Source organism: Malus sylvestris, chromosome 13, assembly GCF_916048215.2.
Source record: "Malus sylvestris chromosome 13, drMalSylv7.2, whole genome shotgun sequence".
Classification (NCBI taxonomy): Eukaryota; Viridiplantae; Streptophyta; class Magnoliopsida; order Rosales; family Rosaceae; genus Malus; species Malus sylvestris.
The window spans coordinates 34871470-34886418 of record NC_062272.1 but is presented as its reverse complement, the minus strand read 5'-3'; the positions used below and the strand labels follow the sequence as shown (position 1 = coordinate 34886418).

The following is a 14949-nucleotide window of genomic DNA, read 5'->3' as shown; positions in this document are numbered from 1 at the left end:
CCGAAGGAGTTCAAGCAAAACTAGAGCTACAAGGAAAAACAAAGAAAATCCTAAAGGCTACCTAAAATACTACACTATAACAGCTTGGACATCCCACGACTACTCGGTCGCCACACCTTCAATAGTCGTAACGTTCTTAGCAGCGGCATCATCCGGCGCTTCACCCCCGGCTGCCTCAGTCTGGGCACTAACTTCTCCAACTACTTCACCAATGGAAGCCTTAAAAATAAAAGCAAGCAAGTCTTCTGGAGAAATAGAGAAGCTCATCCACTCCCTTCTTAGCATAAGCAGCAAAACGAAGCTCAGAAATTGCAAGCTTAAGATCTTGAATCTGAGGCGAATCAATCTTAGCAGCAAAGGGAGCAGGCTTTGGCGCCACTTTAGCAGCAGAGTCCACCTTACCACTCTTCATAATAGCAAGTCTCTACAAAGGTGAACCGGACTTGGCTCCCAAAGAACGTCCTGGTGCAGACTTCGGCACTGGGGGCATGATAAAACCTTTACGCTGAGCAATCTTATCCATAATTGTACTAGCCATTCTCAACATGGAAGACGCCACATGCTCAGATTTAGCAGCCTTATTTTTCTTCCCATTGGAAGAAGTCATGTCAATCACATACCTCTCGGTAGCAAGCGGACCCTTATGAGCAGCAGAATAAGTCTTTAGTTTTTTCTTAACTGGCATCTCATGAGCAGGCGGGGAAGATCTCTTCTTTCCATCTTCATTCATAATAAGCTCCACGATAGCGATCAGACGAGCCAATGCATCCGCCTTGATCCCCTTTACCTCCTATTTCTGGAGCAGCCCACCTTTCTTTCAGCAAAGAAGACTAAGCAGCCAACGACATTCATGGTACTCAACAGGGGAGCTCAACCCAGCATTCCAGCAGGCAGAAGGCCTACATGCCCAACATTCCAGCAGCCCATGAGACCCGCAATCTCCTTATTTCTCTCAATCGCCAGCCTGGCCCGAGTCAGGTCCAAAAGCCCAAAGGACATGAGCCATGCGGCTCGCCTAACACTGTGCCCTAGCGCCACAATCCTCGACCCCAGCTGCACAAGCTGCCCTTGGCTCAAGCCAAGCCAAGCTGCCCAAGCAGTGGTCCCTGCCACGACATCTCCTCAGCTCATGCCGAGCCAGCTCCTGGCCCCTGCCAGCCGACGTACCGCACCACCCCGACGGCTACCCCGCAATAGCACTATCTAAGAATAAGGCAAGAAAAATTAAATTTTTCTTACATTGGTGCGGCACAAAGAAGACGAAGAAAGCAACGAAAGACGGTCCTTTGCACGGGCAAGATGTAGAAGATTGCTAGAGGAGGGGGAACAAATATCCTCTAAGCTATCTCTCTCTTGTAGGGTAGAATAAGTCGCTCTCCAAAGTTGATTTAATAACCCACTTAAGGTGGACTTAAATAGGCTTTGAGAGAAATTTATTTCCCTTTCCTAGAAGGATCTAATTTCCTATTAAAGAGAGAATCTACATCAAAATAGGAAGCTGTCCTAAGTTTCCTAAAGCAAGAAAATCTCTACACCTGCCGCCCTTTTCTGCGAGCAGCCCAACAGGTGTGGGGGCATTTGTGGAGCCAAAAATATTCACAAGGCGACACGTGGGTTTTTTGGACAAAAAGGAAAAAAATACCCTTGCAGTACAACGAGGTTCCTACGCGCAAGCAGCTGGCAACCCTCTTTCAACCAAGACAGAAGTGCCCAAAATAGGTAACAATTCAAAGTCCATCTCATCAAATCCTTTCTACAAGGTAATTCCCAAACACATTCCTTTTAAATTATGTTAATTGGCTAATTAATGGGTTTATTGCCTAATTAACCCATTAATTCTCAATTAAACCATCCATTATATCCAAATAACCACAAAATACAACCAATTCAACCCTAAAACATCACATGGCCGACCATCCCCTTAAGCTTTCTACCTTCCCTATCTTTTCCCACTTTACTACCCCAATTAAGCTAGCTAATTGATTCTATAACCATCCATTTATTCCCTTTATGTTTAATTAGCAAATTTATCATAATAAATTGGCTAATTAAACCTAAATTAAACCTAAAAACCCTAGCCACCTCCTATCCCTATAAATATACTCCCATTCTCACTAAAAATCCAATTCCAACACTTTGGCAAAAATCCCAAAATTCTCTAAACACTTTTTCTCTCTAAATTCTAACTTTGGCATCGGAGGCTCTTCGGCCAAAGCCCCCCCCCCCATTCATTGTGGGCGCGTGAGGCTCTTGGCCTTAACCTAAGGTGTTAATTGTTTTGTAGGTGCAAAATCGTCCCAAGATCGAGGAGGAAGAAATTTGCATCCACAGATATGTGCTAAAATATGGAGGAATTAAAGTTGAGACTTGGAAGACAAGGAATTACACAAGAAAGAGGAATCCTAGTTGGAGAGGAACCTTATCTTATATAATCTTATCTTATCCTATTTTATCCAGTCTTACCTTACCTTATCTCTAGCTGCAAAGAGGAGTCCTTATCACATTCCAACACTTCCTATCTGATTCTAGAAGTCCTAAAATAATTCAAATAGCCTAATCCTTTTCTCCCTAGGGTTTAGCCACGCCCTTCGCCCTATATATATACACATTGTTGCCGCAAATATCAGGAAGGAAGGGAGAGAGAGATTGTGCCGCAGCCTACATCCAGAGAGAGATTGTGCCGCATATTGTCATTCAACCATTGGAGTTTTCAGAGTTCTTTCTACTCTTATTTAGTTTCAATGTTTTTTTTAGATTGCTTTTCAATTATGATGAACATGTGTAACTAAGTTTATTTTTAGCTAGAGGTAAATTCGAAGCCATGATTATATGTTTTATATAAATTTATTACATCCAGTTATTGTTTCATAAAATATGAATGTGATTTACTTATCTGCTTTATAGAGAACTTATTCTTGTATGTTTGTTAAGGATGCATACTTAGTTTGCATGCAGGGATTTGATGCTAGAATATAAGGGAATTTCATCTAATCGTTATGAACTTATATTTGTAAGTAGTAAAAGTCACTAGTCATGACTGAGTTAAGTAAATTCCTGGCAAGAGTATCATGCTTTTCGTAGTTACAAATGCTTTGTCAATACTTATGATTTTCACAGAACTTAATGATCTTTGAGATGTATCTCTATCATGCTTTTCATAGTTACGGAACTCCAGAAGAATAATTTGGTTGCGTCGCTAAGTCCAATTCAATGAACTTAGGAAAATCTAAGAGTTAATTAGTGTTATTCACAATTAATTTGGGGCATTGTCATTCATGGTTTATAGGAAGAATAACTGGAAATCGATTTGTAAACATATGTTTCATGTGTGGAGAAGAATCTTCTAGCTATCATCTCACCCATATTTCATTCACAACTTAATTTATTTGCTGCCATTTACTTTAATTTTAATTAAATTCGTCCAAAATCTTCCTCTTCATTGTTTTGATGTTAGTTTAACTTAGTTTTTAGTTTTATAAGTTTAATTTGTGTTGATTAGCATCCCTTCTAATCCTCGGAATAGAACGATCCATACTTACTCATACTACAATTGCATAATTTATAGGATTTAATTTGTGTATTAGTTTCTACCACATCAAGTAATGGTTCTTCAATTAAAAATTCATGACAATTAGTCTCTTAACTCACCAAATTATGTAGCTATAGTTCTTTTTGTTAACTCCATCAGAATTCCGTCAAAATGACTCATGTTGGAAGAACCATTGCTACAATTGAGTTAAAGTTGAGGGATCATTGCTATAATTAGGTTAAAATTGAGGGACCATTGCTATAATTTGGTTAAAGTTGAGGGATCATTGCTATTATTTTTTTTTCATCTAATTTTCTAAATTTGCCTCTTGATTCAGCCTCAAGTGCATGACACGTGACTCATTTTGACATAAGTTTTAACAGAGTTGACGAAAATGACCAAAACTACACGTTTTGATGAGTTAAGAGACCAATGGTCATGAATTTTTAGTTGAGAGATCATTACTCCAATTGAGTTAAAGTTGAGAGATCATTGCTACAATTTCCTCATAAAAAAAAGGGAATGGAAAAGAAAGCAATAAAGCATGGTTAAGTCCCACCTGCACAATCCCATTCAAAGAGATTGGACGGCAGCCCACATCATCCTCATTTTTTTGGCTGAAATGGGGATCCCTCTCCTTAAAAGAGTTTGTGTGTGTGTGTGTGTGTGTGTAGTAAATGCCCACACAAAGTATGTGAAATTTTTTATTTTTGTTTTTAAAATTGAAAGAGTGAGGAAGAGAGAGAGAACATGAGAGTAGGAAAAGAGGGATGACATTTATTTTTAATTTTTTAAAATTAGAAATGTTAGAATCACTTATAGGTGAGGCTTAAACAAAAAAACAAAATTTTATTTTGTAAAATTACGTTACTACCCTTAACTTTTTTGTTGTGATAGAAGACTAAATAGTCTTTTCACAAAGAGGGTTATACACACACACACACACACACACACACAGGCCCTTTAAGGAAAGAGATCCCCATTTTTCAAGAAAAATGAGAACACCCTCTTGACCATTAGATTTGACTTTAATGAAATTTTGTTGTTAAGATTAAATTACAGGCCACAGAATCTCAACCACATAATTTCATTAAAGTCAGATCTAATGATCAAAAGAATGTTCCCATTTTTTTTGAAAAATGGGATCCCTTCCCTTAAAGGCTTCGTGTGTATGTATATATAAGTGCTTGAAAATAAAACCCAATGTAATCATGTCATACTTGTCTTGACTTGCTTAGCCTCTATAATCCTCAAGGTAAGTTTCTCCTATATTGAAAATTATTATACTAATTATTAAACTACCCAAAGTTCATAAATACAAAGGAAAAGACTTGAAAATCTCTTTGCTCAAATCGGCGGTTGAAAGTGTTAAAACAAGGCTCACGCACTGCCACACACCGGCCTGATTTGCCACGTGACGGCTGGAGCTGTCACGCATCGCCGCGTGCGGTCACGAGCTGGTCGTACACAATCACGAGCCTGCACAAGCCGGGCAGAATATTCAGTCAATGTTAATGGAATAAGTATCAGAATACCTGATGCCATTAGGAATATTCATCAGATTGATGGAATATGCTATCTTTTTCTTTGGGGAGTTTGTCCCAACGTCATCGTCGTCCGCTGTCTGGCTCGCCAGATTCTAGGAAATTTGGTCGAAAAAATTCCAAAAATCGATGAACTCCAAAAACTCATCTAAAATTCACGAAATTCACAACCTAGCCTAATTTGAGGGCGTAGAATCCAAATATTACCTTAGTTAGGCCAAAAAGTGGTTAAAAATCTCGACAAGGTTGGGAAATCTCCGCTCAAATTTGGAAGTCTCGTACCCCCTTAGATTTGAGCATGAGTTTGCTCGAAACTGAGCCTAGGGACGTTGGAAAGTTATCTGGTGGTCAAGATCCCGTCCAAAATCGACAAGAACAAGTCGGAAACTCGTCGGGTTTCTCTGCAGCTTTCGCCAGAGTTCTGCAGAGAGCTTCTTCCTTTGCTACATGTGTCAAAAGCTCACCAACTTCAACATCTAGAACACGAATCTTGTACTACTCAATGAGATTAAACGATCTGAGGTCGTTAGGAGTCTTACCTTCATCGGAAAAACGGCGGGGCTCGTCGGAAAGTTGAACTCAACTGGGTTTAGGGCCCTCGGCTTTCTCTGGGAGTTTGGGAGTTTGAAAGGTACAGTTGTGTTGATTTTAGAGAAGAGTGTTTGCCGGTGGATATTTCTCTACAAAAATAGGGTTACTACAAATAGGATAACACCTAACAAAATGACAATTTAGATATTTTCCTAAATAAGAAACAATAACCGGAGTTCACGTGCAGACTCCAAATTCTAGAGAAATTCAGTCAAACCTATGTGAAATAAAATTATATTTTTCCCTCGAACTTAAAACGAGCGGTACCTCTTCGTTACAAGTCCTATTCTTGTACAGTGTGCCCTTGGTAACGAATACTACAAGGATATAGTAAGAAAGGAGATAAAATATGAAATGAGCTCAAAAGTACACATAAGCCTCTACTTATAGCCCACCATGGGCTTCTTTGGTAAATCTACAAATTCAAGGTAGAAATTACAACACATTTAGGAACGGATCTGTAGACATCGAAATTTCGGTAAATAAATGTTGACCGATAAATCAAAATTTCAACGCTCATGTATTACATAAATTTTACACGTAGCGTGTGTCTAAACAAAAAATCAAAATAAGTTGGAAAAGTCATCAAACAGGACACGTGTTAACACCTGGCAAAAACGACTTATTTCATCTGGGATATTATATTCAAAATTAGGCATTGGAAAATTCTATAAATAGAAGCCAATTTCATTCATTTCAGGGGACCAATTCATATTACACCTTGAAACTCTGAAGCTCTGAAACTCCGAAGCTCTCAAGCATCCAAATCCCGAATAATCAAGAAAGTCTTCTTCGTTCTTCGTTCATCGTTCCTCCAAGATCAAGCCCCGACGGCCCTTGGATCAACAATCATCCACCTTCAAGATTAAGCCCCGACGGCCCCTTTGAAGAATTTCCACCAATTCAAGATCAAGCCCCAAAGGTCTTTGAAGAACTTCGACCAATTCAAAGATCAAGCCCCGACGGCCCTTGAAGAAAGTGTTCATCGTTCATCATCCATTCATCCCGAAGAATAAAGAAAGCCTTCTTCGTTCTTTGTTCTTCGTTCTTCGTTCATCGTTCTTCCAAGATCAAGCCCCGACGGCCCTTTGAAGAACTTCCACCAATTCAAGATCAAGCCCCGACGGCCCTTGAAGAACTTCCACCAATTTAAGATCAAACCCCAAAAGCCCTTGAAGATCCGTTCATCACTGTTTTTCAAAGATCAAGCCCAAAAACCCCTTGAAGATCCGTTCATCACCGTTATTCAAGATCAAGCCTCAACGGCCCTTGAAGAAACGCTCATCCTCAAGATCAAGCCACAACGGCTCCTTGAAGATCCGCTCAAATCCACCTTCAAGATCAAGCCCACGGCCCTTGAAGAACGTTCATCCTTAGATCAATCCCAACGACCCTTTGGATCAATCGCACATCCACAAATCAACACCTTACGGAGATCGAATCAGAGGATCAAATTTAAGAGAGATTGTAACTCAAAATCATCAAATACAAATATTATTTTGTGCACGTTGTTCTTGTCTCTTTCCTTTCAGGAAATTTTCGTGTTCACAAATTTGGCACGCCCAGTGGGACCATCTTTACCTCTCATCTCTTTCTTCGTTCAAGAAATTTAAGCACACTTCCAAAATTAATGGCATCAAGGAAGGCTCAAACTGTTCCCGCAACCGGCGCAAAGAACAAGAGCATCCTCGTCACAAGTGGTGTCACTTTGGGCATTACGACTCGAAGCAAGACAAGAACTACTTCTGCCGCCTCTTTCACCTCTGCATCAACTCTGCCAAGGGAACAAGAGCACCCAAAGCACGAGCCTGTGATCAACTTAGCTTCACTAAGGCCACCAAGGGGGGAAAGCCCAAGGAAATACTCCGAATCCATGCTCTCTGATGCCGATTCAAGCAGCAGTTCAGCCATGCAAGTCATGACCACTAAAGCAACTTCAATCGATGAGCAGCTGGCTCAAATGAATGAAGCAATCACAAGGCTAACCCGAACTGTGGAAGAAAAAGACTTGCAAATTACAGCACTAGTCAAACGACTAGAGGCGCAGGACGGTGAGAAACCCAACCCAGAGGATGATCTACTAAAGGGAGGAGCTGGCAGAGAAGAGGAGCCTCCGGTGAAGAAAATCGATGTGAAGCTGGAGCCAGACCAAGCAACGGCACTCATGGGATCTCTTTCTATCTAGCAGCTGCAAGAGATGATCACCAACACCATCAAGGCACAGTACGAAGGGAGCTCTCATGCCTCCACGTTGTACTCGAAGCCTTACTCCAGGAATATCGACGCCTTAAGGATGTCGAGGGGCTATCAACCACCGAAGTTCATGTAATTTGACGGAAAGGGAAACCCGAAGCAACATGTTGCACATTTCGTAGAAACCTGTAACAATGCAGGGACGGAGGGAGATTACCTCGCCAAGCAGTTTGTGCCCTCGTTAAAAGGAAACGCCTTTGAGTGGTACACGGACCTGGAGCCCGAGTCCATCAACAGCTGGGAACAGTTGGAAAGGGAATTCCTCAACCGCTTCTACAGTACCCGTCGCACTATGAGCATGCTAGAGCTGACGAGCATGAAGCAATGGAAGGAAGAACCAGTCATGGACTACATCAACCGATGGCGTAATCTAAGTCTCGACTGTAAAGACAGGCTCTCCGAGATTTCTTCAATCGAGATGTGCATCCAGGGCATGCAATGGGGTTTACAATACATCCTTCAAGGTATCAAACCACGGACTTTTGAAGAATTAGCCACCTGTGCCCATGACATGGAGCTGAGCATCGCCCACCATGGAAAGAATGAGCCAATCACTGATTTCAAAAGGGATAAAGTGTTTACTTCAAGAGCAGACAATCATGGGAAAAAGCCCACCAAGGAAGCTTTTACCACCAATACCACCCCTATCAAGACCTTGTCCGCACCCGTCAAAATCTCCTTCAATAACAAAGCAAAGGAGATAAAAAGAAGTGAGCCTTCCCACACCCAAGATAGGTACAAAAACACCTTGAGGGAACTGGAGCAGAAGGTATACCCTTTTCCGGACTCTGACATGGACGCAATGCTGGATGACCTGCTGGAGAAAAAGGTGATTGAGTTACCCGAATGCAAACGCCCTGAAGAGATGAATCGCATCAATGATCCCAAGTACTGCAAGTACCATCGTATCGTGGGTCATCATGTGGGCAAGTGTTTCATCCTAAAAGAACTCATCATGAAGTTGGCACAACAAGGGCGGATTGAGCTCGACCTAGAAGACACAGCTGCAACACACACCACTACGGTCGTGTTCGGATCCTTTGGTCCCGTGCCTCTTCAAGAAATGCCTGACCATGCTCGGCAATACTCAAACCACACGGCACCTTCTGCACCACCGTCACTGGGGGCAAGCAACCAAGATGCACTTACTGACGATGACAAAGGATGGACATTTGTAGACATCGAAATTTCGGTAAATATATGTTGACCGATAAATCAAAGTTTCAACGCTCATGTATTACATAAATTTTACACGTAGCGTGTGTCTAAACAAAAAATCAAAATAAGTAGGAAAAGTCATCAAACAGGACACGTGTCAACACCTGGCAGAAACGACTTATTTCATCTGGGATATTATATTCAAAATTAGGCATTGGAAACTTCTATAAATAGAAGCCAATTTCATTCATTTCAGGGGACCAATTCATATTACACCTTGAAGCTCTGAAGCTCTGAAACTCCGAAGCTCTCAAGCATCCAAATCCCGAAGAATCAAGAAAGTCTTCTTCGTTCTTCGTTCATCGTTCCTCCAAGATCAAGCCTGACGGCCTCTTTGAAGAACTTCCACCAATTCAAGATCAAGCCCCAAAGGCCCTTGAAGAACTTCCACCAATTCAAGATCAAACCCCGACGGCCCTTGAAGAAAGTGTTCATCGTTCATCATCCGTTCATCCCGAAGAATCAAGAAAGCCTTCTTCGTTCTTCGTTCTTCATTCTTCGTTCTTCGTTCTTCGTTCTTCGTTCTTCGTTCTTCGTTCATCGTTCTTCCAAGATCAAGCCCCGACGGCCCTTGGATCAACAATCATCCACCTTCAAGATCAAGCCCCGACGGCCCTTTGAAGAACTTCCACCAATTCAAGATCAAGCCCTAAAGGCCCTTGAAGAACTTCCACCAATTTAAGATCAAACCCCAAAAGCCCTTGAAGATCCGTTCATCACTGTTCTTCAAAGATCAAGCCCAAAAGCCTCTTGAGGATCCGTTCATCACCGTTATTCAAGATCAAGCCTCAACGGCCCTTGAAGAAATGCTCACCCTCAAGATCAAGCCCCAACGACTCCTTGAAGATCCGCTCAAATCCACCTTCAAGATCAAGCCCACGGCCCTTGAAGAACGTTCATCCTTAGATCAAGCCCAACGATCCTTTGGATTAATCGCACATCCACAAATCAACACCTTACGGAGATCGAATCAGATGATCAAATTTAAGAGAGATGTTAACCCAAAATCATCAAATACAAATATTATTTTGTGCACGTTGTTCTTGTCTCTTTCCTTTCAGGAAATTTTCGTGTTCACAGGATCGTCACAACAATCAACACAACCAACAAAACAGATATAAGATCTACAAATTTAGTAAATTTTTGTGCTCGATGTTGTTGTTGCAAGACAATTTTCGTAGGAAGGTTGAGCATGTCTTTTTCCAAAGATCTTCTTTAGTTTACTCAACTTCACTATACTTGGGTAGTGATTGGATTCAACATACTTATGAGTTATAGCATTCACGGACTTATAGTCCTAAAATCTCGGATTATCTAATTGTGCCTAGCATTAGGCAATGTGATCAACTTCTGGTGACCAAAACAATCGGCTAATGCTTGCTAGAGAGTTTAGGTATCTTCATCCTACAGATATTCAGTATGTAATGCGTTATGGATGTGGTGGCGGATAAAGATCATAGTGGTTACCTTCTTAGTTTCACTTGCTTCGTTCCCAATTTCGATAGTTGTTCTTGTACCCTTTGCATTTAGATGGAGCTTAACATCTTGTATCCACTTCAGGTAATTCTTTCATAAACCTCAAAAACGATGAAATTAAGCTTAGCAATGTTTGACACTTTGTGTATGAAGAAAACATGATTTAGCGCCTAGAATGAAATTCACAACCATCATATAAAACTTAAAATTCTAAGGACATAGTTTGGTCAACAGATTTACATTATGGAGATTAAAAGATCTCAACATAAGCGGTGCGCTTACTCAGAAAAACCCATAAGTTTTTCAATTGCCATGCTCGAAACTCCGGATTCGAGATTGGAATGAACCCCATGTGCACTGAAAATGTGTTCATAACATCCATACAATAATAGATATATATACATATGCAATATAAAACACAAAACAGATATAACATCGCAATGGTATATGAAAACAATTAAAGTAGATGACTTCATAATCCTTATTGTGGGATGCCTTCCAGACTCGACATCGAGTATGTTTGAGCCTCAGCCGTATTGGGACATGTGTATGTGCGGCCCTTAAGCCCCTTTTAAAAACCTAGGGACAAACCCAAACTTGGGTTTGGTAGGTCCCAGCCAAAATTGGGGTCTATTCAGGATTCTAAAGCCGAACTTAGTTGGCAGATTGAGTACATCCCAATCGAAATTGGGTGTTTCTCGGTACATCCCAGCTGAAGCGGGACAAGTTATTCGGAGATCCCATACAAAGTTGAGTCGGTCTTTCGGTAGACTCCAGCCAAAGCCAGGTATATACCGTTCGACGAACACTAGCCGAATCACAAGGTGTGTGTCTTTCTTGCTGGAATAACCAGGCTTGCCGTACCAAGCGACGTTTGGGGTTTCTGTGGTCGAGCCAAAAGCTCCAACCTCACTAGCATACTTGATTGAGTCAAAGGAGGCGGTTGCACTCATGGTACAAGCCATGGGTTCTCAATGGAACCCTAATTAGGCACAGAGGGAAGTCGACGCCAGCATGGGTCACAAGACATGGTTATCCACCTAAAAACATGGTGGGGGCTAGGTTTCAATGCCGGCATAACATGTTGTGAGATTTTGCGCTAATAACGTGTTGTGAAACAAATTCTAAAAGTGAGTGAGAGCGCGGGACAACAAGAAGAGAAGGGCTCATGGGTAAGTGAGAATTGTTATTTCACCCCTTGCCTTAAACCTTATATTAATCATGATGGACTTTCTTGCCTTACAAGTAATACAAAGTCTATGGATTTGATTTCCAAATCCTATTGAGATTCATATTTAAGTTTACACATCCACACTCCCAAATAAACACAAATCACATCACACCAAAGTTTTGAGCCGCATAATTATGTATAGAACTCTGGCCAAAAAATTGTATTGAAACTAGTAATCCAAGTAAGCTGAAAAATACGAGAAAAAATATGAAAACTCCACTTAGAAAATACCACTAGACCGTATTGTTAGTGAAAAGATTGGATCAAGAATTTGATTCACTTCAGTAGTAACCAACGCCTCCCCATAAATAACTGAAACTTGTAAACAAGGTCGTTACAAGTGGTTACAAATTTTTGGAAAATGCCCTCTCCAGCGAGTACTAAAACCAAAACCATCAGTAAAGGGAAATTCTCAAGAGTTGTATTTAAAAGGAGGATTGAATACAGTATTCTGAAGCTACAGAAAACAGACCTCATATCAGATATCCCGTGTAATGCGATGGTCCCGTTCCAACTTCCTCCGAACGTCCTATAATCTGCTTTAAGTTATTGCATTGTTAAGCACAATTCACATGGATGGCTCAGGTAAAACTGTACATGGACTCAATCAAATTCCCTACTGACCATTTGCTACATACAAGAAATTTACCCATACCAGTCGAATGAATGCCAGTGACTAAAACATCCCAAAGCTATAGAAACTAACTGCATACCTAAAACTCGGGCAAACCACAAGGTTGTGTAAACCAAAACTAAAATCAAAACAATGACTGACCGATTCATCCTGTAGTATTGTCCACGACATTGCTTGATTCTATGTTTTACCAAAACCAAAAAGTGCGTAAGTTGCAGCAATCCTTATCTGTATCCTTGCTGTTCTTTGCCTTCAATCTCCTTCACACTCTCTACTATGTGTTGGATCTTTTTTGATAGGCTCTCATTGTGTTCTTCAATGTGCTCAAATATTAGGTCGAGATGTCTTTTATATGTCGCAGCACGTTTTTTCTCTATGGCCAACTGCTGAGATAATTCCCGAATCTTGTCATGCTCATTCTGAAGGAGAAAACAAAAGGCAAATTAAAATACATAACAAGCCATATTATAATGATTCTTAAAAATTCAAGTTGATAGCTGGATTTGAGCATGCGTCACCACAGTACAAGGAATTAAATCATGGCACTAAGAATACTATCATCTGCATCTTCCAAAAAGAATATCCAGCATTCAAGAATTCAAACCCATTTTATAATTTTCACAAAAATAACACCTCACTTTCTCATCATGATTTTCAGCATCGGTCCATTTCAACGTAATGATTTAGCGACAAAGAAGTCAATTGGAGAGGAGAAATAACACAACTCCCACATGTTATGTATTAAAAGGCATACTGAAATATTCCATATTTTGGATGCATAAATCCATCCAACTAGGAAATGTTTCAATTTCAACTGTATACTTAATAGGCTAGAACCTTCTTTTAATGATCTTAGCTGGAAACCATACTCACAAATAGAAACTGCATGATGTTCAGAAAACAAAAACTAATAGAAACTGCATGGTGTTCACCAAATCAGGAATAGAGAAAGCAATATGACGAAAAGTGAAAACCAAAAGACAACCTATACACAAGCATAGCCGACAAAAACAACGATATAACATAACTAAACATCCTAGAAAGCAAGTGCAAATCATCTCGAGAACTCATTGCGGAAAAGGACAACTATGAGCTAAGGACTCGACGGCATTTACACATGCAAGGATCTAATGGCATGTTGGAGAAACAAAATCATCATCTTGGGCCTTTGCACACTACCTGACTAAGTGAAGAGATGATGAGTATTTTTCGTAGGCCGGCCTTATACAATAATAGTTTCTTTTTTTTTCGTTCTTTTATAAGAAATCGAGATTTTATTACTAGACAAATTACAACACAGGAGACAACTGGTCAAGCTGACAGACTAGTAGTCTATTATACTTCAGATATAAAACAAGCTATTATAAAATAGAATTTAATACTTCAAATATAAAACAAGATGCTATCAGTAGCAAGGACCCAGAACAACTGTTTGTCTTCTAAGAGTTTGAGGGCATGTGTTCTATTACAAACTCATCCAAAAATATTAAGAACTAAAGAACTATATTCAAAAAATTCTACCACCACGTCCGATTTTAGGCGACTATAGTGTAGATAGACACTCGCTGCAGCATGTCAAAAGAATCCTGAATAGAAACAGAATTACATTGTCTCTGGCGCAACATTAAATACTATTGTGAATAAACATTTCGTCAAAAAAAGAAGGGAGCTTAATCCGGTTCCGGACGAACATTAAACAAAAAAGCCAGAGTTGACAAAATTTGATTCTGATCTATTCCAAAAAATTCATAATTCCTGCCTTTGTTTTAGACATCTCCCAATCATATTACTTCTGGCCACCTTCTAGTCATTGTAGCCTCCATATTTGTAAAATTTAATCATTATTTATAGCTTCATTACGTAGCACCCGATAGCTTACAGTACAGATGGCTGCAAATCTACTAAGTAAATATGGGTTGCTTATGCTGCCAACATTTAGATACAAAAATTTATTTGTTTAGACCTATATTTAGAGAGATTATTATTATGAGAAAAGCCATTGTCAACCTTGATATAATACCTCCTATGTCCCTGTTTTACCAACATTAACCCTTATTAAAAGAATTGAAAAAAACAAACATAATCAGGGTAAACAAGCAATTAAAAATTTATTTACTGTCTAAAAGGAGCAATTAAATTTTATTTTAAGAAAATAAAATTCTCCATAAAGTTCTCACTACTCTCTCTTCCTGTGCAATAACGATCACCACTCTCTCTTTATCTCTTTCTCCTCCTCAAAAATTGCATTTGTCACATGCATAACATGTGTGAGGATGTCCAGTATAGTTTAAGTTCTGATTTTCTTTTATATTTTTTTATCTTAAGTTGCTAAAATAAACCTGACCGGATGCCGATTATGATTACACTATTTACTCCATTTCAAAGCCCAAACATAGTGATAGACATCTACAGTAGAATTATTGATTCTACTTACGTTCTTTACTGGTCGATAATTGTTAAGTAACTCCAATGG

At 39.9% G+C, this 14949-nt stretch overlaps 1 protein-coding gene and 1 long non-coding RNA gene across 4 annotated transcripts in view; both read right to left on the bottom strand.

The window, feature by feature from the left end:
• Positions 1 to 3755: 3755 nt before the first annotated feature.
• Positions 3756 to 5868, bottom strand: LOC126596594 (uncharacterized). Its single transcript, XR_007614000.1, has 3 exons — positions 5613 to 5868; positions 5281 to 5516; positions 3756 to 5168 (listed from the first exon to the last, which is right to left on the bottom strand). It is a non-coding gene; the product is annotated as an uncharacterized LOC126596594 (long non-coding RNA).
• Positions 5869 to 12241: 6373 nt separating this feature from the next.
• The window catches only part of LOC126596593 (protein FAR1-RELATED SEQUENCE 5-like), a 5390-nt gene continuing 2682 nt past the window's right edge, over positions 12242 to 14949 (bottom strand). For 2 of the 3 annotated variants that reach the window (XM_050263225.1, XM_050263227.1), the window contains exon 3: positions 12242 to 12895. In XM_050263225.1, the coding sequence (XP_050119182.1) occupies positions 12701 to 12895 (195 nt within the window). In that variant the 3' untranslated portion in view covers positions 12242 to 12700. The remainder of the gene's footprint in view (positions 12896 to 14949) is intronic. The other variant, XR_007613999.1, reaches the window with a different exon arrangement.